General features: G+C 35.4%; 2 protein-coding genes across 2 annotated transcripts in view; both read right to left on the bottom strand.

Annotated features, from left to right (window-relative positions):
* LOC136038490 (GRB10-interacting GYF protein 2-like) overlaps positions 1-26,231 on the bottom strand; it is a 147,646-nt gene that overhangs the window by 13,219 nt on the left and 108,196 nt on the right. The window lies entirely within an intron of this gene.
* LOC136038979 (uncharacterized) overlaps positions 4,741-26,231 on the bottom strand; it is a 154,615-nt gene continuing 133,124 nt past the window's right edge. Inside the window, exon 11 of the mRNA XM_065722497.1 lies at positions 4,741-6,822. Coding sequence (XP_065578569.1) covers positions 6,716-6,822 — 107 coding nt within the window. The 3' untranslated portion in view covers positions 4,741-6,715. The remainder of the gene's footprint in view (positions 6,823-26,231) is intronic.

Here is a 26,231-nt window from a genome sequence, read left to right as displayed (position 1 = left end):
CCCTCCCACGCCATTTTTCCCCAAATTCCCCTGACCAAAAATCTGAGATAGCTATTTTGTTCAACATCGTTGAAAGGCCTAATAATAATGTCTTTGGAGATAACATGAAACCCCAGAGCTCTTGGGAAAAGGTCTTCAAGTTAAAAAATGTGACCATTGTTTACATATAGTATTTCTTATTCGGAAGCATGCATACATTTCTAGGGTGGGAAGGGGAGGACGATTTTTTTGGCTGGGGCTCGGGGAGAATTTTCCATGGAAAATGAATTTTCTAGGGGATGAACTTTTCAGGGGAAATTGTGTACTGGAAAAATTTTCCAGAATTCCTATACAAAATTTCTTTATATATCTTGCTTTCTATTTACTGGCTCAATTTCACGCTTGGAAGTGTTAAGGGTAATTGTCCCAGTAAATTTTAACCAGGATTGTATTGTTCAGAGGATGTTTCCAAGGGGGATTTCTCCGTGGAGGTGAAGCCAGATTTCCTGGCTTTATTTAAAAAATGATCAGAAATTAAATAGAAAAACACTCGTAACAAGTGCCATATGAGCTCGTAGCTCTGTTTCTGGTTCGTTCAGTAAGATTGGTCGACGAAACAAAATTTAAAATGTGGTAGATTTACTTACAGTCGGTTTGAAAAACGAAGCCAATCGTCGTTGCATCTTTATTTCTTCTTCTTTCCTTTGAGCTTTTATTTTCCTTTTTTTTGCACCACTCGCACCGGATGAACTCATGTTTCAATAATCCGATTTGAACTTGAACACAACTCAACACTGTTTCACGATTCTTTATTTGATGAAGGGTAACGAGAGACTAAATACAAAACTGGAATGACACCCTGGTCTGGATACCCTCTTTTCCAGATGTTAGCCTACACATAAATGTGCCGACTGACGGGATTCATTAATCACTGGAGAGACTTCAATGTCACAGAAGTACTCCGAGCCCAGAAAGGACTTTACAAACCCCTGCCAAAAGGGTGACCATAAATTAATTAGGGAGAACGGCAAAAACAGGATACTTTCTTGAAATGCAATAATCGTCGAGTATCTTGAATTTGCTATTTAGTAATAATTCACAGTAGAAATACGGTAAAAAAAAAGAGAAAAAAGTAGAACAAGGACGAATAAACAAAGAATTACGTGGTTGAAATTGGGCCCCTCCAGAAATCAGGAGGGGCCATGGCCCTCCCCTGCCCCCCCCCCCAAATGGCGCCACTGTTCAAACACCTAAAAGAATACTCTCTAAAAATAATATTTTTAATAAAAAAAAGTTTTCTATCGAAAAACTTCTTTTTATCTTTACAGCCTGACCTAGATAATTTAGTAAAGTCTTTAAAAACAGTTTTATGTTCAAGAACAAAAGACAAAAATCCCAATGTTCGATGTCCGTTCCCTCTCCCTGAAATCTCAAGAAATCTAAACTTTTAGTCACAACTTTTTATATTTTTTACTGCCTTGGTCAAACTAGCCATTGTGTGACTTATTTAGCAAAAATATTCACTGTCCCGTTCCCTTCGAAAGACTTCTGAGTTGCAAGTAAAACCTATATTTTGATATTGAATTCACGGTTGAAAAACTGGTAAGGTTTCACGAGTGCCAGCTTCAGATAAGGTAGTTTATCTGTTGGACCAACTGTTGCCAGATGGTGTGAATTGGGCAGGGGGAATTTTCCCTTCGTGTTTTTGTACCTCCTCCCCCATTCAGTTTTCAAAAATACCTTTTTTCGGTATTTTTCTTTGACAAATGGCTTTTATTGGTACTTTCATTGAACCAAAAGAAAAGCAACGTAATTGCCCTCACCTCTAAGTTTAAAAAACTACATTTTTGTATCCCCCCCTCAATTTCCCTGAATTGATATTACTGCTATTGCCACACGGCAAAAATTAGTCATTTTGTTCTTCCAATGTGATTGTACATTCAGTTGTTCAAATAAACGTTTATTTCATACCGTTTTTCCGGAAAAAATTACACCTCCGGCACATTTTCGCTCGAAAAATATGCCTTCGGCTAACATCCTGTTTTTACGGCTGCAATCTATAAGTAGCCTCTGGCAAAACTGCCTAGACGAACAAAATTATAAACTCAAAAATTTCTAGCCACTTATGGGCCTATGCAATGATGTTGAATCTTAAGGGTACCTTCTAAACTTATTGATGAATAATATTTAAGAGCTAAATAAGTTCCCTAAATTCAATAGCTTGACTCGTTCCATTTAAGTTCTTTAGCATTCACGACTCTTAAACGTACTTCTATTAGTTAATTACAATTGAGTTTTTATAGCAAAAAATGTATTAAACTTACCCACCCCGTGGATAATAAAACAGGATCGTTAAACAGAAATTTAGTAGTTTGCTCATGATCAAGATTTATAAGCAGAGCCGTATACAGAACAAGAGCTAAGAGCTCATATGGCAATTGTGACGAGGTCGGCAGAGCCAAGAGTTCATATGGTATGAGCTCTAGCAAAATTCTAAGAGTCAATAGATTGTTTTAAAAGGAAAATCAGAGGCTTAATGCCGGTCGGGATTTAAAATAAGAGCTCCGAGTCACGAGGTCCTTCTAAATATCAGAATTCATTAAGATCGGATCACACACTCGTAAGTTAAAAATGCCTCAATTTTTCCTCTCCCTTCACCCCCCCCCCAGATGGTTGAATCGGGGAAAACGACTTTATCAAGTCATTTTGTGCAGCTCCCTGACACGCCTACCAATTTTCATCGTCCTAGCACGTCCAGAAGCACCAAACTCGCCAAAGCACTGAACCCCACCACCTAACTCCACCAGAGAGAGCGGATCCAGTCCGGTTACGTCAATCCCGTATCTGCGGCATTTATAGGCGTTTTCCAAGATTCCCAGTTTCCCCCTCCAGCTCCCCTCAATGTCAAAAGATCTGGTCGGGATTTGAAATAAGAGCTCTGAGACATGAGTTCCTTCTAAATATCAAATTTCATTGAGATCCGGTCACCTGTTCTTAAGTTAAAAATACCTCAATTTTTCTGGTTTTTCCAAATTAAAAACCCCCAGCTCCCTCAAAGAGAACTATGTCAATCTCGTATCTATAATTTCTGCTTATTTTTCTCATCAAGTTTCATCCCGATCTCTCCACTCTAAGGGTTTTCCAGGTTTTCCAGTTTCCAAGATTTTTGTTTTCCCCTCCAATCCTCTATGTCCCTGGATCCGATTCGAATTGAAAATGGAGCATCTGAGACACAAGGTTCTTCTATATGTCAAGTTTCATTAAGATCCGATCACCCATTCGTAGGATACCTCGATTTTCACGTTTTCCAAGAATTCCGGTTTCCCCCTCCAACTCCCTTCAATGTCACCGGATCTGGTCGAGATTTAAAATGAGAGTTCTAAAGCACAAGATCCTTCTAGATATCAAATTTCATTAAGATCTGATCACCCGTTCGTAAGTTACAAATACCTCATTTTTTCTAATTTTTCCGAATTACTCCCTCCCCCCCAACTCCACCAAAGAGAGCGGATCCAGTTATGTTAGTCACCTATCTTGGACTTGTGCTTATTTTTTCCGCCAAGTTTCATCCTGATCTCTCCACTTTAAGCATTTTCCAAGATTTCCGGTCCCCCCCCCCTAATGGCACTGGATCCGGTCGGGATTTAAAATAAGAGATCTGAGTTTCGACGTCCTTCTAAATATGAAATTTCATTAAGATACGATCACTCTTTTGTAAGTAAAAAATACCTCATTTTTTCTAATTTTTTACAATTAACCCTCCCCCCAACTCCCCCAAAGAGAGCACATCCGTTCCGGTTTATCAATCCCGTATCTAGGATTTCTCACCAAAGTTTCATTTTAAAGTTGTATTTTTCTCACCAAGTTTCATTCCGATCCCTCCACTCTAAGCGTTTTCCAAGATTTGAGGTCCCCTTCCAACTCCCCCAATGTCACCGGATCCAGTCGGAATTTAAAATAAGAGCTCTGAGACACGATATCCTTCCAAAAATCAAATTTCATTAAGATCCGATGACTCCTTCGTAAGTTAAAAATACCTCATTTTTTCAAATTTTTCAGAATTAACCCTTCCCCCCCCCCCAACTCCCCCAAAGAGAGCGGATCCGTTCCGGTTATGTCAATCACGTATCTAGAACTTGTGCTTACTTTTCCCACCAAGTTTCATCCCGATCCCTTAACTCTAAGCGTTTTCCGAGATGTTAGGTTCCCCCCCTCAGTTCCCCTCAATGTTACCGGATCCAGTCGGTATTTAAAATAAGAGCTCTATAAAATGCATGTAAACAAACTCTTCTTTGAGACCTAAAAAAGTCAATGGGAGGTTAACCCCTTCTTCTTTATTCCTTTGATACCCCCCCCCCCCCGAACAAAATCCTTTTGGTAGCCATCCCCAACAAAAATCCTGGATATGGCTGAGCTTACAAGGGTGGTTTTTTTACAGGTGCGACCTCCTTGCTTCTTGTCTTAATTTAAACCTCTGGACTCAAACCATGACGATTGTGCCAGGTTGGACCGATTTTCACCAATTTGACTTAAAATTAAATTTTGATTTAAAACTAAAATTTATTTAAAATCGACTTTAATATAAAAATAAAATTGCTGTTTCTATTTTCCTACGATCTATCTTGTCTGAACACCCCATCCAGCTTGTTTATTTTTGGCCAGACTGATTTAAATTAGGTTCGCTAGATTGAAAATTAGAATTGAGGAAAATTAGCAAAATCCAGTTATTCTACGTTCCCAAGATGTTAAAGTACGCAAATCAATTTGAAATGTTATATTTATAAAAATAATTATAAATACTCACGAAAAACTTAGGGGAAAATGCTGTCAAATAGGCAAAGAAACACAAGTCAATCTCAACTTCGAATATTTCTACATTTTCAAACAGCAATCATAGGCACTTTAATAGCAAAATACCAAAATAAAATAACAAAAAACATAAGCAAGAGACACCACTAATTCTATGTCCGAACATCTTGGCACTGGAAGTTCCATACTAAATGTCAAAAATATAAATAGCGTGTATCTACAATAAATAGGACCATATATAAAGGCAGTATACGTCTTCACAATCAAGAGACAGAAGAACAAATTACCTTATCTTGGAGACAAGTAATTATTGAAAAAGTTCCCTTTTAGGAAGTTTCGAAAAGTTTCAGTACCAGGATTAAAAACGGTAATTTTAAATTTCTTTCAATTTTCTGGGTAAAGGAGACACTTTTTCAGGGGCTCGGAGGGGGGATACCATCCGTCGAAATTAGTTAAGAGGCAAAACGTATTGGAGCTGCTGAAAATTACAGACGCACTCTTAAAAAGTCTGATATTATCAGGGGGCGAGGGATTTTCCTGATAGCCCCTGGGAAATATATTTTGATGGTCTGAAAGACATTTATAGAAAACTGAAAGTATCAAACTCACGGTGTGTCTCTACGCCGTAGAGACAAATACTAGTAAAACGTTACTAGTGATAAAGTGTGATAATGTGATATAGTGATAATTGTGATAAGTGATAAACCGTTTAATAGTAAAACAATTAGCACGAATGCTGAGATTTTATAACTGACCCAATAAAGTATATATGCACAATTCATTATGGTCAGGAGGAAAGGGCAGAGATCGTAAACTCATCAAAAGAACAAAATGGCTAGGTAAACGGAAATTAGAGGAAAGATACAAAAAAACTATCGTATGCCTGCATCGTACCCCAATTTACCCTCTCCTGTGTGCGTGCCAGTGCACATTGGAGTACACTGTTAGTGCATATGAACTCGCAGTGTAAAAAAAACTTCTTTTTTTTCAAACCAATGAAAGTCCCTTTCGAGAATCCCAGGGTATGAGACCATAAATCAGGTATTTTATTTCAAATGGAGAATTATAAAATTTCAAATTGAATCATTTTTGAAACTCCAAAATGAGCTTTGTTACAGATCTAAATATTTGAGTTTCTTCAGAAAGACCAAAATCAAACGAAAATAATTATAATTTTACCAAACTTGGATTTAAAGTTTTTATAACTTGAACCCACTTGAACTATTCGTGCCTTTCTATAATTCGAAAGAAACGTATGGCTGCATTTTATGCAGAGTTAAGAAGGTATACTTAAGGTAAGTATAGGTAAAGTAGGTAGGATACGCTGCATCCTACCCAAACACATTCATTCGTTTCATCACGATTTTTAGTTTTCACTTCGTTCTGCTGAGGTATTGTATTTTGTACATATTTGATAAAAATTAGTCAGACATCGCCAAAGCTAGTCGAGCCTATTATGTACCAAATTGATTAAGTAAAACTTTTTTAAATTTTAATGTCAATATGCTCGATTTGTCATAGCTTTGGGTATCCGTATGAACATGCACAAAAAATGGGGAGAAATGGGCTAGAGAATGGGCTAGAAATGTAAAGAAATGGGCTAGAAACTTCTTTTTAAAAGCCAATTGAAGTAATCCCATAACACAATATACTTAAAGACTTTCCAAGCCAAAATATAAGCCCAAATACAAGCATAAAAAAAAATTCTTGACATTCGTTAAGTGTAAGATTGTTACAAAAAGGCTAAAATAGGAAAAATATTTTCTTTTTAACATTCTCTGTTGTTTATTTCAAGAACTTACTCGATTTAGTCTCAGAACAATTCCTAGGTTTTATAGCATCCCTAGGATATACTAAAATATCCAGATCGTAAATAAGCAGGGAACTAATCAAGGTTACAAAAAGATACAAAAATAAATATAAAAAACTACGTTAATAGGTTGTATCTTTGTTGAAACAGCGGTAATGGATCAGCGGGAGATGAATCATCTTCAGAGCTAGATGACACAGTTGCCATTTCCAAAGCAGCCCTTTCTAGAAGAAAACAAGAAAATTTAGTTAGAAATAGGATGAGAAGACGAGCTAAATTTACTTTCCTTGAGTGACTGCTCACTACGGAGCGTTCAAGACATCAAATCCTTGCTGAAAAGCATAATAAAACTGATTTTATGGGTGCATTAGAGTTCATTTCAGGGGAAGGGTCTTTTCTTTTATCAATCCCAACAAATAAGTGTCTCCTATGGCAATAACCTATTGCCTTTTAAAACATTTAAAATGAGTATACCCTATTCTTGCCTCGCTATTTGCAAGGCTTTGGTACTCCAGCATAAACTAATGCGTAGCTGCCGGATTAGAAAATAGCGCTTTCTAAAAGAAAGCCCAAAATCATGCAGAATCAGAATAGCAGTTGAAAGTTCACTTGAATCGTCCATCAAAAATAACAGATATCTTTATAATATATTCAGGTTGTTTGAATAATTAAAAAGTCAATCATTTTTATTATCTTCAATGAACCCTTTTATTAACCATTTCACTTTTAACCGTTTTCCAAAAAAAAAAAAACTCTCCCTGTGTCACTTTTTGTATCTAAAACCTAAAGCTCATTTTCACAAGGATGACAGTAGAACTCATGTTCATCTCTGATTTTAACAAAAAGGTGGAAATCTCCATCCAGCTTTAACCTGGTTTCAAGACAGATCTGAACTAGAGGTCTTCGTAAAGGACAACAGAAGATGACTGATAGGAGGATGGTAGCAAAAACAAATTTTCATTGAACAAATCCAGCGCAAAAATGGAAGCTCACGTTGATAGATGACTATCAAACAGCTCTTATCCTTTTGCAAGTGGGCCCCTAGATACTTTTTCTTTCTTTCAAGAAAAAAAAACAAACAATTTTCTTCAAAACCTTTCCACTCGTCAGGACTAGAAACTATATTTTAGCAGTGTCTAAACCGGTTCCCTCTGAAGTGTGGTGAAGTATAGAGTACTCATAAAAAATATTTACAATTTTACAAGAAGCATAGCTCAGTCCAGGGGGTTTCTCCTCTTTACTCATTCTTAGAAATTGATGTTTCATCACGTAATAACTTTCCACTGTTAAACTTTTATGAGAGAATCCCTCCCTCTTTTTTTTAAGGATCAAGCACTTAGGCAATAAAATAGGATGGGTTACTAGTTCCGATGAAGCGCTTACTGGAAGAAAACATGAAATTATGCATAAAAACCAAAGTTTGTGAAATCGTGCAGAATCAAAGAAGATTATCATGATAAAATGCCTGATTTGAGAAAATAATAAATAAATATATATATTATTTATCCTTCAGTGTAGCTAGGGTTTTTCAGGGGGTGGGTGAAATACAAGTGCAGAGTCTATATGAAACTTTTTTGAATCCGACGTCAACAAATCAATTTTGGAAAAGCTTCTAAGACTTTGGGATTCTAAAGATTAATTAATCTTAGCCAAAAAGAAAGATGGGATAAAATAGTCTGGGTAACTATGACATTCATGAGATCAGTGTCTTGAAACATCAGAAAAAAAAAAAAAAAGTCAAAATTTGTCACACTGTCGCTTTATATCTTGAAATAGAGAAAAAATTAGGCAGTGAGGAGTACAACCCCTCTGGTGAACCCTCATGTTTGTGCTACGGAATAATTGAATTGTTTTAGTAGTTTTGTTTCTCTTATGATGAGGGTTCCATAGCTTGGAAATAGTAAGAGGAAAAAAACCCTAATTTTTTTCCGATATGGCGAACATGAAACAAGGAAAAAAGGTGTTTATAAACCTCTAGTAATTTACAGCAGTTTCTGATCGAGACTTAGTAAAAAGCATCAACATCGAACGACTCAACTTTGCCCTAAATCATTGCTAAAAGTATTACTCTAATCTTTACCAATGGCCTTGGCAACGTACATTTTGTTGTTTTCGCGAATGAATGGGTGATTTCATCAAAACGGGTAATCTTAGAAAATAATGATTGGACAGTACCCAGAAATGATTTCCCATCCAGTATTTTTTTATTTTTTTTTTTGCTCGTTCCTAAAACAGGTAGAATAAATAAAAGCTTTGCGATTATTCACTGGTGAAAATATAGCCTACAACTCACATCCATTTTTAGATGTGCATTCGAAGGAGTCTTATTAGAATTTATTAGATTAATAATAATTAATAATTTAAATTATAATTAAAATAATTAATTAAATTATTTAAATACAATTAAAATAATAATTAATAATTTATTAATTTAATAATTTATTTATTAAAAATTTATTAAAAACTCATGAAAAATTTTCAAGAAGATAACAGAGCAATTCGCTTTTAATCAGACACGTCAACAGGAATTCACAAAGCAACGTTGCTTGGCCATTCTTATTTGATACATTTTATTGTTTTCTGCCACAGCTTAAAAAAGTTACAGGTTGATTCAGGGTGGCCAAAGGTAAACTTTCAGTGCTTTTTGACACTTTTTCATATTGGATGACACAGGGACATTTTAGGTCTTAAAAAGGCCGTTTTTTAAGAGAACAAGAGCTATGAGCTCATATGGCACTTGCGACGAGGCCGGACGAGCCAAGAGCCAAAAGTTCATATGGTTTGAGCTCTAGCTAAATTCTAAGAACCAATAGATTTATTTAAAAGGAAAATCGGAGGCTTAATGCCGGTCGGGATTTAAAATAAGAGCTCTGAGTCACGAGGTCCTTCTAAATATCAAAATTCATTAAGATCCGATCAGCCACTCGTAAGTTATAAATACCTCATTTTTTCTAATTTTTCCTCTCCCTTCAGCCCCCCAGATGGTCTTATCGGGGAAAACGACTTTATCAAGTCAATTTGTGCAGCTCGCGGACATGCCTATCATTTTCCATCGTCCTAGCACGTCCAGAAGCACCAAACTCGACAAAGCACTGAACCCCACCCCCTAACTTCCCCTAAGAGAGTGGATACAGTACGATTACGTCAATCACGTATCTGCGACATTTGCTTATTCTACCCACCAAGTTTCATCCCGATTTCTCTACTCTAAGCGTTTTCCAAGATTTTGGAAAACGCGGTTTCCCCTCCAACTCCCCCCCAATGACAACAGATCTGGTCGGGATTTGAAAAAAGAGCTCTGAAACGTGAGTTCCTTCTAAATATCAAATTTCATTAAGATCCGGTCACCCGTTCTTAAGAAAAAATACCTCAATTTTTCTAATCTCTCCAAATCAACACCCCCCAGCTCCTCCAAAGTGAATAGATCCATTCCAATTATTTCAATCACGTATCTATAACATGTTCTCATTCTTCCCTTCAAGTTTCATCGCGATCTCTCCACTCTAATCGTTTTTCAAGATTTCTGTTTCCCACATCCTACCCCCTATATCCCCGGATCCGATTTGAATTGAAAATGGAGCATCTGAGACATAAAATCCTTCTATAGATCAAGTTTCATTAAGATCCATCACCCATTCGTAAGATAAAGATACCTCAATTTTCACATTTTCCAAGAATTCCGGTTTCCCCCTCCAACTTCCCCCAATGTCACCGGATATGGTCAGGATCTAAGATAAGAGCTTTAAAGCACAAGATCCTTCTAAATATCAAATTTCATTAAGATCTGATCACTCGTTCGTAAGTTAAAAATACCTCATTTTTCTAATTTTTTCGAACTACTCCCTCCCCCCCCCAACTCCACCAAAGAGAGCGATCCCAGTCCAATTATGTCAGTCACGTATCTTGGGCATGTTTTATTCTTCCCACTGTGTTTCATCCTAATCTCTCCGCTTTAAGTGTTTTCCAAGATTCCCCCCCCCTGACGCTGGATCAGCTCGGGATTTAAAATAAGAGATCTGGGCTACGAGGTCCTTCTCAATATGAAATTTCATTAAGATATAATCATTTCTTCGCAAGTTAAAAATACCTCATTTTTTTCCAATTTTTCAGAACCAACCACCCCCCCCCCAACTCCCCCAAATAAAGCGGATCCGTTCCGGTTATGTCAATCCCTTATCTAGGACCTGTGCTTATTTTTCCCAGCAAGTTTCATCCCGATCCCTTCACTCTAAGCGTTTTCCAAGATTTTAGGTTCCCTCCCCCCAACTACCTCCCTTAATGACTCTGGATTCGGTCGGGATTTAAAGTAAAGGATCTGAGTTACAAGGTCCTACTAAATATGAAATTTCCTTAAGATTCGATCACCCCTTCGTAAGTTGAAAATACCTCATTTTTTTCTAAATTTTCAGAATTAACCCTCCCCCCCAACTCCCCCAAATAGAGCATATCTGTTCCGGTTATATCAATTACGTATCTAGGACTTCTGCTTATTTTTTCCACCAAGTTTCGTCCCGATCCCTCCACTCTAAGCGTTTTCCAAGATTTTAGGTCCCCCTCCTACAACTCCCCCAAATGTCACCAGATCCGGTCGAGATTTAAAATAGCAGCTCTGAGACACGATATCCTTCTAAATATCACATTTCATTAAGATCCGATCACCTGTTCGTAAGTTAAAAATAGCTCATTTTTTCTATTTTCTCCGATTTAACTGTCCCCCCCCCCCGATGGTCGAATGGGGAAAACGACAATTTCTAATTTAATCTGGTCTGGTTACTGGTACACCTGCCAAATTTCATTGTCCTAGCTTACCTGGAAGTGCCTAAAGTAGCCAAACCGGGATCGACAGACAGATCGACAGAATTTGCGATCGCTATATGTCACTTGGTAGATATCAAGTGCCGTAAAAAGGGTCACTTTCTACATTAAAAAAAGATAAAACTGTCAATTATTAAGATTTTTGGATTTTTTATTGCTAATGAATTAATCTTATCTGGTTCATTCTTTCTTATTAACTAGGAGTTTTTGCCCTTTCGATGGCGTGCTCATTTTTTGCTTTCGGCAAAGTGACAATCCTGTAAACAAATAAATGGATCTCATTAAAAAAATAATAAATAAAAAACATAAGCAAGTAGCCATTTCCCCGCCAGTTTCTATACCAAAAATGTATTCGTTCGCTCATTTTAACACTTTGATCTCAGAAAGTTTTGTCAACCCTAGATGGATTCCAAAACAGATTTTCAAAAGCAGACGAATAAAAGTCAAACGAAGGTGAAGCTTCATTTTTCTTCGCACTTTTTTTAAACATTGACGGAAAGTGTCACAAAGGATGGGGATTTTAGAGAAAAAGTTGAGGGGGAAAATAAGCAAAATTACTTCCAATTCAAATCCCGGAGGGCCTAAGCTCTACGGCGTATGCGATCTCACAAGGGAAATAAAAATACAAATTTTAGTGAATTATATTTACCTTAAGGAAATGGGATGCGAGGAAAAAAGAATTCTTTTTGTTTTGTGGATAAAAAAAGGGTGCCGAAGAAACATTTTTAAATATCCAAAGCATTAATTAGAATACTTTTCATGGCACTTAGCTTATCACAACATTTTTCTCTATGGGATGCAATGACTGAGCCGAATATTGAGAAAACGATAAGTTTCATTTACATTTTTAGGGCTAAAAACAAGCAGCCATTTGTCAATCATAATTCAAAATTTCGTTGAAAAAACAATTAAATTTCTAGATACCTCCCTATATATTCTTAGTCGTTTAAAAGCACATCAAGCACCATTATCTTTCACCCAGTTCAAAAATTTTCGACGTGATTTTGAAAAAGTAGGTTTTTAAGCTAAATACTCGTTTTACTCGTCAATCATTAAGTATCAACACAACTTGATACACTGAGGCCTGAGTCGGACACACTATTCTTTTTCCATCCCAATCTGCTTAAAACTTCACTTTGACCCTCTCCAACCCTCACCGATAAGTCCTCATAGGTTCAGTCGATTATTAACAATCTCATCCCAGTCAATTCAGAGACGTCCAACCTTTCTCATACCATCTTGGGGCTCCTAGGGACACAGACTTTTTGTCCCAAAATAAACGTTTTTTTATCTTCAATATCCATTTTTTATTCTTTTTTTTTAACACAAAGATATTTAATTTACTCACACAAGAAATCGCCTTTGGAACTTCCAAATTTTGGTGAACTCTTTGGGTAGTAAAATAAAAAATTAAAATATGTCTCAAATAAAAGTCAAAATCGACTTAAAATTAATAGAAACTGTTCAGTACATGAGGGGGAATAGCCCCCCCCATCAAGCCCTCGCTCTTTGCCTTAAATTTTGTATTTTAGCCCCAATTTTTCAGAACAAATCCTGAAACATAAAGGCAATTGGAATGGTATAAATTGGTATAAATGGTATAAATTGGTATAAATTGGTATAAAATAATTGGTATAAATGGTATATTTCTTACAATATCTCAACAACGAAAGAGCTTATTAACGCGCATTTGGTTTAAAGAATAAAATTTGCAGTTCAAATGTTTCAAAAGGCAATCGGTAAATGAAAGACTCACAATTACCCATTAACTAAACTTGTTTCACCACAAAAGCCTCACAAGTTTTGATTATGCAAAATCTATCACTTTTAAAGTTACTCATTTAGCACATACAGATTTGCATAATTTTCGAAGCAGGAAAAAAAAACTCCCCCAAAAAGGGTGCCATCTTAATGGAACCGGTGCAATGAAATTCAACATGTGTGACAGACCTAAGGCCATTATCTGCAAAATATTAAATTCTTCCGTTTTTTTGTAAAGTGAATATATATATATATATATATATATATATATATATATATATATATATATATATATATATATATATATATATATATATATATATATATATATATATATATATATATATATATATATATGTGAAGGCAAACGCACCAAATAAGCTCTTTCTATCGAAGAATCGATGAGGAAAAGTTAAATCTTGATTTGAATAATTTGTTTTTAGGGTTGGTAGTTCTCCTCGCCTTAGGGTAAGCCTATGAAAAATCCTGGTTAAACTAGGCAAAACGAACGGAAGTCAAGTTAAAAAAAATAAATACAACGAGGTTTTATCCAGTGAAAGTAAAAAGTGACGCTAAGACTTAAAACACACATAAAATAATTAGGATATTCAGGAGGACTGCCCCCAATCCCCCCACTCGTTACGTAAAGTCCAATTCCTTGTTTAATTATTCTTGAACCACTGCACAAACACAAGGGCCGTAGAACTGTAACAACAAGTGTTTTAAAGCACTGTCAAACTTTAGCGGGGGTTGAGGAGATGGCAGCCCCCTCCCTTCTGATATACGGAATAATTACTGTTAGTTTTAAGTTTTAGTTTTGTTCTTTACTTTCATTGCCAAAATCTTCCCCCTCGCGTATTTTTTAATTTAATTAACGAAAGAACTATTTTTTTTTAATGTCAAGAGTTCCAAGGTTCCAAGAAAAGTGACCAAGTTAGTATCATCTTATTGTCAAGAACTTCGTAAAAAGCAAGGAAAGAACTATGTAAGGAAAGATTTGAAAAAGTAAGGAAAGATTGCACTATGATCAATCTTTTATAAAGATAAAATGAGAGAACAGAAACCAAATTTTATAAACAATCGCCAACGGTACTCTATGGCCTGAGGAATTACTTCTTTGGCCCAAGTTTGGAGTGAAGCTCTTTAGGCTCTTTTGAACATTTTCAAACGACTAAAATCAAAGAATTTGGGAATAAAAGCTTTTGCGTTAAATTAGATAGCACTCAGCCTCCTGTAATATTCAAATGTTCAAAGAATTAACATAAAATAAACTGAGACTTCCCAAAAATAGGATAAAAATGGATTTTTTGTTCAGATGCGTCTTTTAGGAAATTTCTTGGATCTCACTACAGACTTCTTCAGCCCACCCCAAAAGGAAAAGAAAGGTTGTTCCTGGGCTTAACAAGAAACTTATAAAAAAATAATAAAAAAAAAATCAAATTATAACTTATAACAAGAAACTTATAAGGAAAATATTCAACTTGTGACAAAGAAAACTTAAAGGAAAATTTTCAATGATATTTTTTTTTTACTATAGCCTTCTTCAGCCCTACCCCAAAGAAAAAGGGAGATCCACTGGAAACTCAGAATATAAGAAACTTTGAGCGCTAACACCTAACGCTGGAAAATTTAGGCCGAATCACTAAACAGCATTCTGTCATTATCATACAAACAAGTTGTAAACTGTAGCGTTATCATGTCTTGTTGTTCAGGGGATCTTCCAGGAGGGCAATGATAATCAGAATGTACGAACATATATAAGATCCCCAGTCTTTTTTAGCGAGTGTTAATGTATTTAACACTTTTTATTTACAAATTTATTTACATTATTACATATTTTTATTACATTTATTTTTTATTTATTACATATACTATTTATTTACAAATAAATAGGAATACTCCGTCAGCTCACAATTTCAGTCTTATCAAATAGAATTTATAAAGAATCAAGGACTCGACAGCAAGGCTGTATTCAGGGGGAATACGGGTTTTAATCCCCCTCCCCTACTTTTCCCGGAAATGTGTGTCCAAATCATTAAAAGTAACAAAAATGCACAAAAATCCCATCGGACACAGACAGTCAAACCATAATAATAATATTTATATTATATTTATAATGTTTATCCTGTATGGTGTATTATATTCATATATAGTGGCTATAGATAATTATATTTTACCCCCTACCCCCTTCACACACGTACGATTAGAATTGACTTTTCATACGTCTGCTCAGCCAATTCGAGCGTGCTATCCCATCGGACACAGACAGTCAAACCATAATAATAATATTTATACATAATACATAATACATACATAACTATAAATACTATACATAATAATGTATAGCCTACATAGTGCTACATGCTACATAGTGTTATATTATATAGCATTATATATGTTCATATATAGTGGCAATAGACAATTATATTTTAAAATGTTCAAAGGCTTAAACTTAGGCGTAAAATTTATCTATTTTTATCTGCTTTTTTGTATCAGTTTTGCATGGCTTTACCAGGTTTGTAATCCACAAAAATATATTATAAAACTATTGCACGTAAATAAATACAGAAGGGCATAACTTATCATATTTTAAAATACAAAACTGTGGTTTAGACTTAAACGACTTAATAAGCGTGGTCTAGGCTTACAAAACTAAAAAAAAGCCTAACTATGAAAAAAAAAAAAAAAAAAAAAATGATCAGGCCCGCCATCTACTTCATTTTACCCAACCACACAATTAGGCTTTCGTTCCACTAGAGAAAAAGAGACTTTATTCACCTATAGTGCCATGGTAAGCCTTTTTCTTAAATCATTGATTTACGTCTGCGAGGCATTTTCGAAAGCCAACCCCATTGTTTGTTAAGTGTATATCAGAGAAGGAAGCCAAACAACCCCCCCTTAAGACCTGATTGGTACTCCTGTTTTCTACAAGTGTTACCGGCTTGTTATTACAGTCGGTAATAACAAGAAAAAGTTCAACTTCGTCAGATTGGCTCTTTTGTGAAAAATTTCTGCCCAGTAAAAAGAACAATGACTTTTTGAGTCACAAGATTTTTTAAAAGTATTCCCTCTGTGGTTTAAACCCGTGCTTATCCTCGAATATGACCTAATAAAAATAACAACTGGTATATCAGAGATACTGAATCACACACACAAAAAAAGTAGTTAAGAACGAAGTTCTAAAGGGTTTTCTTTTATTTATTATAATTGATTGTAACTTTGGGGTTCATTTTTGGGGTTTGAGATGAACGGAAGGAAAAATAAGAAGTTTTTTTTGACATAAGATTGAGAAACAGTTTTAGATTTGGTGATATTTTAGTTTTTGTTATATAAAGAGATTCAAGCTTTTGATTGAGGAATTTCTTTTTTATTTAAATACTGTTTTGAATAAAAATGACTATTATTAGAGGATATTTCTTGGTTTTGTTAAAGTTATTTCAATTCCACTAATTAGAAAAACAGTTTTCTAAATAAATTAAATCAATACACATTCCGAAATTGACAAGGATGAGGTGTGTGCATGACGACCATTATCATTACTTCATCGTTTGTGCATACATGTGTATATTTCTGCATATGCAAGAGCATTTCTTAGTGAAAATATATAAATATGAACATCTGACAAAAACTTATATTCAGTTTTTGATAAGACTCTCCTTTAATAAAATCTCTGTTTGAATAAAAAGACTATAATTAGAGGATAATTACTGTTTTTTGTTAAAATAATTTGAATTCCACTAATTAGAAAACCAGTTTTCTACATAAGTTAAACCAATCCACGGAGATAGTTATTAAATAATTATTATTAGTTATTAAGAGACAGGGACTGATTAAATCTTCTTCGAAATTAATCTAAACCTTAAAGCTTTGATCTAAAAGTCTTAATTATCCTTCCAGTATTAAATTACAACCCACTCTCAGAGTTTTAATGTTATTATGATGTTAAAAACACGCTTTTTGAAATCATCCCACGAGAATTAGTTCGATTATCTTTCAACTGTTACAAGAATGTTCTATCCCTTTTGGAGTTAACAACAAAACTTGTATTATTATCTATCTATAAGTAAACATTTTGTTTTTTGTTTTTCTTCCTTTTTTGTAGAGTGGTTAGTTTATAATGAAAGGAAAAAAATAGCATAAGCACGGATATATATACATATATATATATATATATATATATATATATATATATATATATATATATATATATATATATATATATATATATATATATATATATATATATATTATATGTATATAATATGCATAATAGTTAGAAAGAAAATGACATTACCTTAAAGGTTTTAAATTTTGAACACGCTACAAGACAAATCTTAGAAAATCAGGGTTTTCAGGTATGAATGGTCCTAAAATGGGGCTAGGGAGCAAAAAATTACTTTATAATGTCCTTGATTCTTAAAAAAAAAAATGAGCAGATTTTATATCTGTATTCTGTAACTTACACAGGAGAGAGATTAAGACAGAAGCAGTTCATTAAAATGACAAAATTAAATGGGCGAAATCAAAGACAAAGTATAGTTTTTGGACAGACAAGAGATAGCACTAATTGTTGACTACCCTTCACCAAAGCCAAAGCAATACCCTTCACCTGCCAAACCCGTGTCATTTACTAAAAGATGTTCAATACCGTTTTTAATAGAAACGAGTTCGTAGCCCGTGTAGAAGAGGTGAAAGAAAAGGATTTATTTTATTAAACCAATATATCCTCGTAAATGAAATATTTAAGTAATATTTTTCATATTTTTGGGAAAAGTCGGGATTCCAGAATCTTTTTCTTCGGCTGCTTGACTCTTAAATAACTTATTAGTTTTTCTCTCCAGGAAAAGTGAAAATTGGCTTTGAGTTACTTTTCTTCTAATTCCTTTTTTTAGCATGTTGCGGACACTGAAGTATGCTAAATTTTGAAATATTTGCAAAAAAATTTCGGAGCCTTGAGTCGGCAACACATGCGCTGCTTTCACTGTCCCGAATTATATGGTATTTCCCAAAATTTCCAGGCAGAAACTGAGTTTCCCGAAAACTCTCTGTAACCAAACATTGAGAATTGAATATTTGCATCTCATTTTAAGATTTATAAACGTTAAAAATTTCGGAGAATCTACTTAAGAGGAAATTTGGGCGAACCCAAAAATCCGGGAATAGTAAAAGCATTGGGTTATGTTGGCATAATCTTTATTTTTGGTTTTTCCATCATGTCCCTGGGACAGTCCTAAGGGTTTTAATTTGGATTGGTTTAAAATTTAAAATTAAGCAAATATATTGAACATCTTTTTAAGCAAGGGATGAACCTTCCATCACCATTGGGTAAGCAATTAATGCAAAAGGGTGAAAAAACACGAACCAAACAGTGTCAGGTGATTTAAATCTTCATCCTGCAGACTGGGCTGAAAACAAGAAATAAAGATAAGCAAAACTAAAAAAAAAGCCAAAACTGAGAAATTCTTTTTTATCAAAACGTAAAATTCAAAAATCAAAAAGGTGTTTTTCAGCCACTATTTAACCAAAAAGCACACATTTCTATAGACCTAGTGGGTAAAAATAAAACAACTACCGAAAAATATAATTTGCTTCAATTGTATTTGCCGAGCTCAAGCATTATGGGTGTGTTTGAACTTCTTGCGATACTCTAGTAACAATTTCCAGACAAATTTCCAAAATTCCAGAGAATTTCCAGAGGAGTCAATAAAGTGATCTGAGACTAAAACTTAAGAAAAGAGAAAAGAAGCGGAGCTAATGAACTGTTTTACGATTAAGTAGAACGAAACTGAATTTATTTGATCTGATATATATATTTTTTTAATTTGAAAAGCGGAGCTAATTTATTGGGTAAAATCCTAGATGATGGACTTTCCACCATCTTAAAAAATAACTGACTTAGGACAAAAAACTTTAGGAATTGGTGAGGGATAAAACTAAGCCATTGTTTTTTTCCACGCTTTCCTCCCAAAAGCGCATTGACCTTTGACAAACTCGGACAAACTTAGCATTACGAAAGTGGCAATTTTTTAAATAAATGCTTGCCACAGATAAGAATCAAGGTAAGTGTCTTGAGCATATGACTTTATAAATACTGCTCTATAAAGATTAAAGAATCTTGTAAAAGTATATCTTAAATTTTTAAGTAAATTCACGAGGCTTAAAATTCTACTCAGATCATTGACACTATGTTTTGAAAGCCTAGAGTCAGAGGCAGTTTTTTTTTGTCCAAGGTTACGCTGCCTTCTATACAGCTCCTAAACCTTGAAATGGGAATGACTAGAAACACGAACTTAAAAAATATCTTTAGGGGTCATAATTGAGAGTCTGGGTCTATTCCTGAAAATTTTGCCAAACTGTGCGAAAAACTCATCATGTAGAATATTACCAACATAGTTCTTATTACAGTCTGTGTAACTCTACTTTACTCCCATGATAGCACCAAGCACTGCAACATGATGATTAGGACGTTTAGAATTAATATGGGGGAGGGGGGTTTCGCAATTATTCGACAACCTTGTGCTTCTACGGGCACGCGAAAAATTTTTCATTCAAAAAATCAAGGGAAAACCAAAAACTATGGCATACTTGACAAAAAAAGGCAGTTTGATAACAACTGCTTAGGAAGACTTTACAGTGTAATGTTTCCATCCTAAAATCGATTTACACCGATTTGAAAGAATTTCAAACAAGACTAAACGCCAGTTCAGAACGCCACAATCTGTAGCCAGTCCTTCAGATATGGCAAGTTTTTTCTTGGTATTTACCCGAGTATCAGAAATACTTACCCCTCTAAGAAATACAGTGTTTGATATTAAAAACAAAATAGAACAAATATCGGTAAGCTCCCTAAATCGTAAAGAATTTAACCTTCCTCTGAATTTCCTCTGTGTTTAATAGTGTTGGTGTGTTTATACAGGTATTTCCATTTTCTTATTTTCTATGGTATATTCGGTTGAGTATTACACAACATCATTTTTCGTTTTTTTATTTCATTTCATGTTTTTTATTTTGGTTTGTCTGCATTTTTTTGCATACATTCCTCAATGAAAGCAATGAGATGTCTGTCACAAGGGTAAAAATAAATTAGCATTATTGTTATTTCTATTGTTATTATACATATTAAATACTGAATTTTGATTGTATATAAAAAAAAACAATCGCAGGGAGATTAGAAGTAGACAGATACTATATCGGCACTTAAAATTATTAGGAAAAGTAATTATTTACATGTCAAGCTTATTTTAAGATTAATCTCGAAACCACCATTGTTTCCAATTTTCATCACCTTTAACTATCATTCTTTGAATACTTCCCTATCTTGCAAATGTTTCTATTTAAAAAAAAACAAAAAACGAACAAACAACAGACTTTGATTATTTGACGAAACAGAGGCATGATGACACATTTGGTAATGACCAAAATATTTTTGACACTAAAAGCTATGACAAACTGGTCTTTCCATTTCTCAGTCGGTCTCTCCAATTTTCTTCCCTTTAACTACCATTAATAGTCCATTTAAATACTTCCCGGTCTCTAAGAAATTCCAGATTCCTTAAAAAAAGAGAGCGGACATGATCATTCGGCGGTAACAGAGAGGTGTGATGACACATTTGGCAATGATCGATCATGAATGACAACAGAAATTGATAACAAAATGTTTTTCCCGATTTTCCATCGACATCTCAAGTTTCAATTCGCTTTAATTACCATTAATAGCCCCTTTAAATACTTCCCCGGCCCTAAATATGTATCTAAATTCCTTAAAAGAAAAGAAACAGGGCTTGATTATTGTTCCAAAAACAGAGAGGTGTGATGACACATTTGGCAATGACCGAGCATCGATGACACAAAAATTGATGACAAAATGGTTTTCCCAATTTTCCATCGGCATCTCGAATTTTATTTCCCTTTAGTTACCATTGATAGCCCCTTTAAATACTTCTCTATCCCTAAAAATGTATCTAAATTCCTTAAAAAGAAGAAACCGGGCTTGATTTTTTTGACAAAAACAGAGAGGTGTGATGACACATTTGGCAATGACCGAAACATCGATGACATAAAAATTGATGACAAAATGGTTTTCCCAATTTTCCATCGACATTTCAAATTTTATTTCCCTTTAGTTACCATTAATAGCCCCTTTAAATACTTTTACATCCCTAAGGATGTTTCTAAAATCCTCAAAAAAAAAGAATCCGGGCTTGATTATTTAGACAAAAACAGAGAGGTGTGACCAAAACATCGACGACACAAAAAGTAACGACAAAATGCTTTTGGGACAAGCTGTTTGGACACCATCTAACTCCAAAAGTAGTATTGATCCTCTTGAACAGTCAATAGCAAAAATGGTAGCCCATTCTGCGAATGGACAAAGAAGGTATGTCGTCATGGAAAAGCTCAACGGATACTCTTTTTTAATCCATACATTTATATTTTTTACTATTCTTTTTAACGTGTGAAAAATGAGCTATCAATTAGAGTTGCCAAATTTCCAGTTTCTACTAATAGAATAGAAACATTGTCATGAGAAAACTGATTCTAACTTATAACGAGTTTTTGTTCAATTGAAATATAGCATACGTCTCATCTTTGGTGGTTGATTAAATAAAAAACAAGTTTTTTCAATTGAAAGTAAGGAGTAACATCAAGATTTAAAGCAAACAGAAATTGTTCCGTAGGCCTACACGAGAGGGTTAACCCTTCCTCAATCCTCGCTCTTTATGCTAAAGTTTAACTTTTTGTAACCATCCTTGAAGAAAGACTGCTCCAACACTGCTTCGGAGCCGCTGCTCGACTGCTCCGGAGCCACTGCTCGGACTGCTGCTCGACTGCTCCGGAGCTGCTGCTCGGACTGCTCCGGAGCCGCTGCTGGGACTGCTGCTCGATTGCTCCGGAACCGGTGCTCAGACTCCTGCTCGACTGACCCGGAGCCGCTGCTCGGACTGCTGCTCAACTGCTCCAGAGCCGCTGCTCAGACTACTGCTCGACTGCTCCAGAACCGCTGCTCGGACTGCTGCTCGATTGCTCCAGAGCCGCTGATCGGACTGCTGCTCGACTGCTCCGGAGCCGCTGCTCGATTGCTTCGAAACCGCTGCTCGGACTGCTGCTCGACTACTCCGGAGCCGCTGCTCGGACTGCTGCTTGACTGCTCTGGAGCCACTGAATTTGAATAAGAAGAATTTTTAAAGAACTTAAAGACTTTTGCGTAAAGAGCGAGGGTTTAGAAAGGGGCAGTTCCCTCATATACTGAATAACTTTGGTTCGTTTGTGTTAGTGTTGCTCTTTACTTCCAGTTGAAAAACTTTTTTTATTCAATTTCTGACAATTTTTTAAATCACGCAAAGAAATCCCTCTCCCCAAACGCGAGAAATTTTCCCCGGAAAACTCACTACCCTGCAAAAAATTCCGCCCGCAGAAGATTATCCCATCCTGCGTAAAACTACCCCCAAACAATTCCCTGTTCGCTCTGGAAGATTCCATCAGGGTAATTCCCTCTCGAAAATTCTCCTTGCTTTCAATTGCCATAAAACTTGTATTTCTTTTTTTATTCTCTGACCTTTTTTCAAATCATGTCGGATATCCTCCTCCCGTTCATGGACAGTTTTGTGATTGAATATAATACATGACTTTTGATCCTGAATCTCATAATTCAAGGCAAGCCTCCGATATCCACATATCCAGGATATTTTTCAGAAGGGGAGGGTTATGAAAAGAAAATTCGGGGGGAGGGAGTTACATAATTTTTTTTTAAGACGCATCAAAAATTGGTTTCTATTCATTTTGTTAGTTAACACGAGTCAGGCAAACGTTTTGGGAGAGAAGGGAGAGGCACAAACCCCCTATTTTTTCATTTCTCCGATTCTCGAAAGAGTCTGATTTTTTCTGAATTAAATAAAAAAACGAGTTTTTTTAACTGAAAGTAAGGAGCGACATTAAAACTTAAAACGCACAGAAATTACTTCGTATATGAAAGAGGCTGCTTCCTCATCAACTCCCCGCTCTTTACGCTAAAGTTTGACTCTTTCTCTCAATTCTTCTTTTTAAAACAGTAAAAAACTTTAGCGTAAAGAGCGGGGCGTTGATGAGGAAGCAGCCTCTTTCATATACGAAGTAATTTCTGTGCGTTTTAAGTTTTAATGTCGCTCCTTACTTTCAGTTAAAAAAACTCGTTTTTTTATTTAATTTCTGAACGTTTTTGAATCAATGCATGTTTTGATTTTGGCTCTCCGCAGAGGAATAATCAAAACGAAATTTTGCATTTTTTGGGGGGGGGGCTAAATGGCTTTCTCATAATTTTGATCGAATGATTTTGAGAAAAAAAGAGCGGGGGCGAAGCCTAGTAGCCCTCCGATTTTTTGGTTAATTAAAAAGGCAAATAGAACTTTTAATTTTTCACGAATCTTTTTATTGGTAAAAGATTTACGTAACTTATAAATTAGCTTACGTCAAGAACTTTTGTATTCTCATGTTTTTATTACATATATGAGGGGATTCGCCCCATCGTCAGTACCTCGCTCTTTACACTAAAGCTTAAATTTTATCCCAATTCATTAAGAATGACCCCTGAATCACAAAAGCCGTAGAATAAATAGTTGAAATTACTAAAAATACTTTAGCGTAAAGAGCTAGGTATCATAAGGAGGTGAGCCCCTTATATGGGTAATAATTTCTGTTTGTTTTAAGTTTTATTGCTGTTCCTTACTTCCAGGTGAAAAAGCTTTTTCACATTTATTTTTTAATTTTTTTTTTAAATAATGCTAGTAAATCCTGCTCTCCCTTCATGGAAGTTTTCTTCTCCCATGACAAATTCTCGATGGAAAGTTCCCCCAGCATATACCCCTCTTCTCAACCCCTCCCCCCAACCAAAAAAATCCTCCTGAAAACGCCTGTATACTTCCCAATAACCATTACTATATGTAAGCACAGGTCAAAGTTTGTAACTTGTTGCCCCTCCCACGGGGACCGTGGGGGAGTAAGTCGTCCCCAAAGACATAGTTATAAGGTTTTTCGACTACGCTGAATAAAATGGCTATCTCAGAATTTTGATCCGTTGACTTTGGGAAAATAATTAGCGTGGGAGGGGGCCTAGGTGCCCTCCAATTTTTTTGGTCACTTAAAAAGGGCACTAGAACTTTTCATTTCCGTTAGAATGAGCCCTCTTGCAACATTCTAGGACAACTGGGTCGATACGATCACCCCTGGGGAAAAAAAAAAACAAAAAAACAAAAAAACAAATAAACACGCATCCGTGATCTGCCTTCTGGCAAAAAATGCAAAATTCCACATTTTTGTAGATAGGAGCTCGAAACTTCTACAATAGGGTTCTCTGATACGCTGAATCTGATGGTGTGATTTTCGTTAAGATTCCATGACTTTTAGGGGGTGTTTCCCCCTATTTTCTAAAATAACGCAAATTTTCTCAGGCTCGTAACTTTTGATGGGTAAGACTAAACTTGATGAAACTTATATATTTAAAACCACCATTAAATGCGATTCTTTTGATATAGCTATTGGTATCAAAATTCCATTTTTTAAAGTTTTGGTTACTATTGAGCCGGGTCGCTCCTTACTACAGTTCGTTACCACGAACTGTTTGAAACTATATCAATAGCTTAAATCAAAGCCTTGTGTACCCAATTATTTATATATATATATATATATATATTAAATAAAAAAAAACAGTTTTTTTTTAAACGAAAGTAAGGAGCAACATTAAAACTTAAAACGAACAGAAATTACTCCGTATATGAAAGGGGCTTTTCCCTCCTCAACACCCCGCTCTTTACGCTAAAGTTTGACTCTTTCTCTTAACTCTATTTTTAAAACAGTAAGAAATTTTAGCGTAAAGAGCGGGGCGTTGAGGAGGAAAAGCCCCTTTCATATACGGAGTAATTTCTGTTCGTTTTAAGTTTTAATGTTGCTTCTTACTTTCATTTAAAAAAACTTGTTCTTCTGTTTAATTTCTGGGCGTTTTTGAATTATTGCATGTTTTGATCTTGGCTCTCCGCACATAAACAATTAAAGTGAAATGTGCATATTCATTAATTCCAATTAATCGGAAGATTTTGAGAAAAAAGGAGCGAGGGAGGAGGCTTAGCTGCACTCCAAGCTTTTGATCACTTAAAAAAGCAACTAGAACTTTTAATTTTTTACAAACGTTTCATTGGCAAAAAATATACGTAACTTACGAATTAACTTACGTAACGACCTTCTATATTCGTATGTTTTTATTGCGTATATGAGGGGGTTCAACCCTCGTCGATACCTCGCTCTTTACAATAATCTTAGATTTTGTCCCAATTCCTTAAGAATGACCTGTGAATCACAAAGGCCGTAGAATAAATAGTTGAAATTACTAAAAATACGTTAGCGTAAAGAGTGAGGTATAACGAGGAGGTAAACCCCTCATATGCGTAATAATTTTTGTTCGTTTTAAGTTTTAATGCTGCTCCTTACTTTCAGTAGAAAAAAACTTTTCATATTTATTTTTTCATTGCTTTTTCAAATAATTCTAGAAAATCTTGAGCCCCCTTCATTGAAATTCTCTTCCCCCATGAGAAGTTTCTCCATGCAAATATCCTCCCACGTAACCCCCCCCTAAACCGAAAAAATCCCCCTGGAAACGCCTGTACACTCTCCAATAACCATCACTATATGTAAACACAGGTCAAAGTTTGTAATTTGCAGCCCCTCCCACTGGGACTGCGGGGGAGTAAGTCGTCCCTAAAGATATAGTTATTGGGTTTTTCGACTATGGTGAATAAAATGGCTATCTCAGAATCTTGATCCGGTGACTTTTGGGAAAAATTGAGCGTGGGAGGGGGCCTAGTTGCCCTCCGCCTGTACACTCCCCAGTAACCATTACTATATGTAAACACAGGTCAAAGTTTGTAACTTGCAGCCCCTCCCACTGGGACTGCGGGGGAGTAAGTCGTCCCTAAAGACATAGTTACTGGGTTTTTCGACTATGGTGAATAAAATGGCTATCCCAAAATCTTGACCTGGTGAGTTTTGGGAAAAACTGAGCGTGGGAGGGGGCCTAGGTGCCCTCCAATTT

The sequence above is a fragment of the Artemia franciscana genome, chromosome 18 (assembly GCF_032884065.1).
Source record: "Artemia franciscana chromosome 18, ASM3288406v1, whole genome shotgun sequence".
Taxonomy (NCBI): domain Eukaryota; kingdom Metazoa; phylum Arthropoda; class Branchiopoda; order Anostraca; family Artemiidae; genus Artemia; species Artemia franciscana.
The sequence above is the reverse complement of the archived record's forward strand: the minus strand, read 5'-3'. Positions and strand labels throughout refer to the sequence as shown.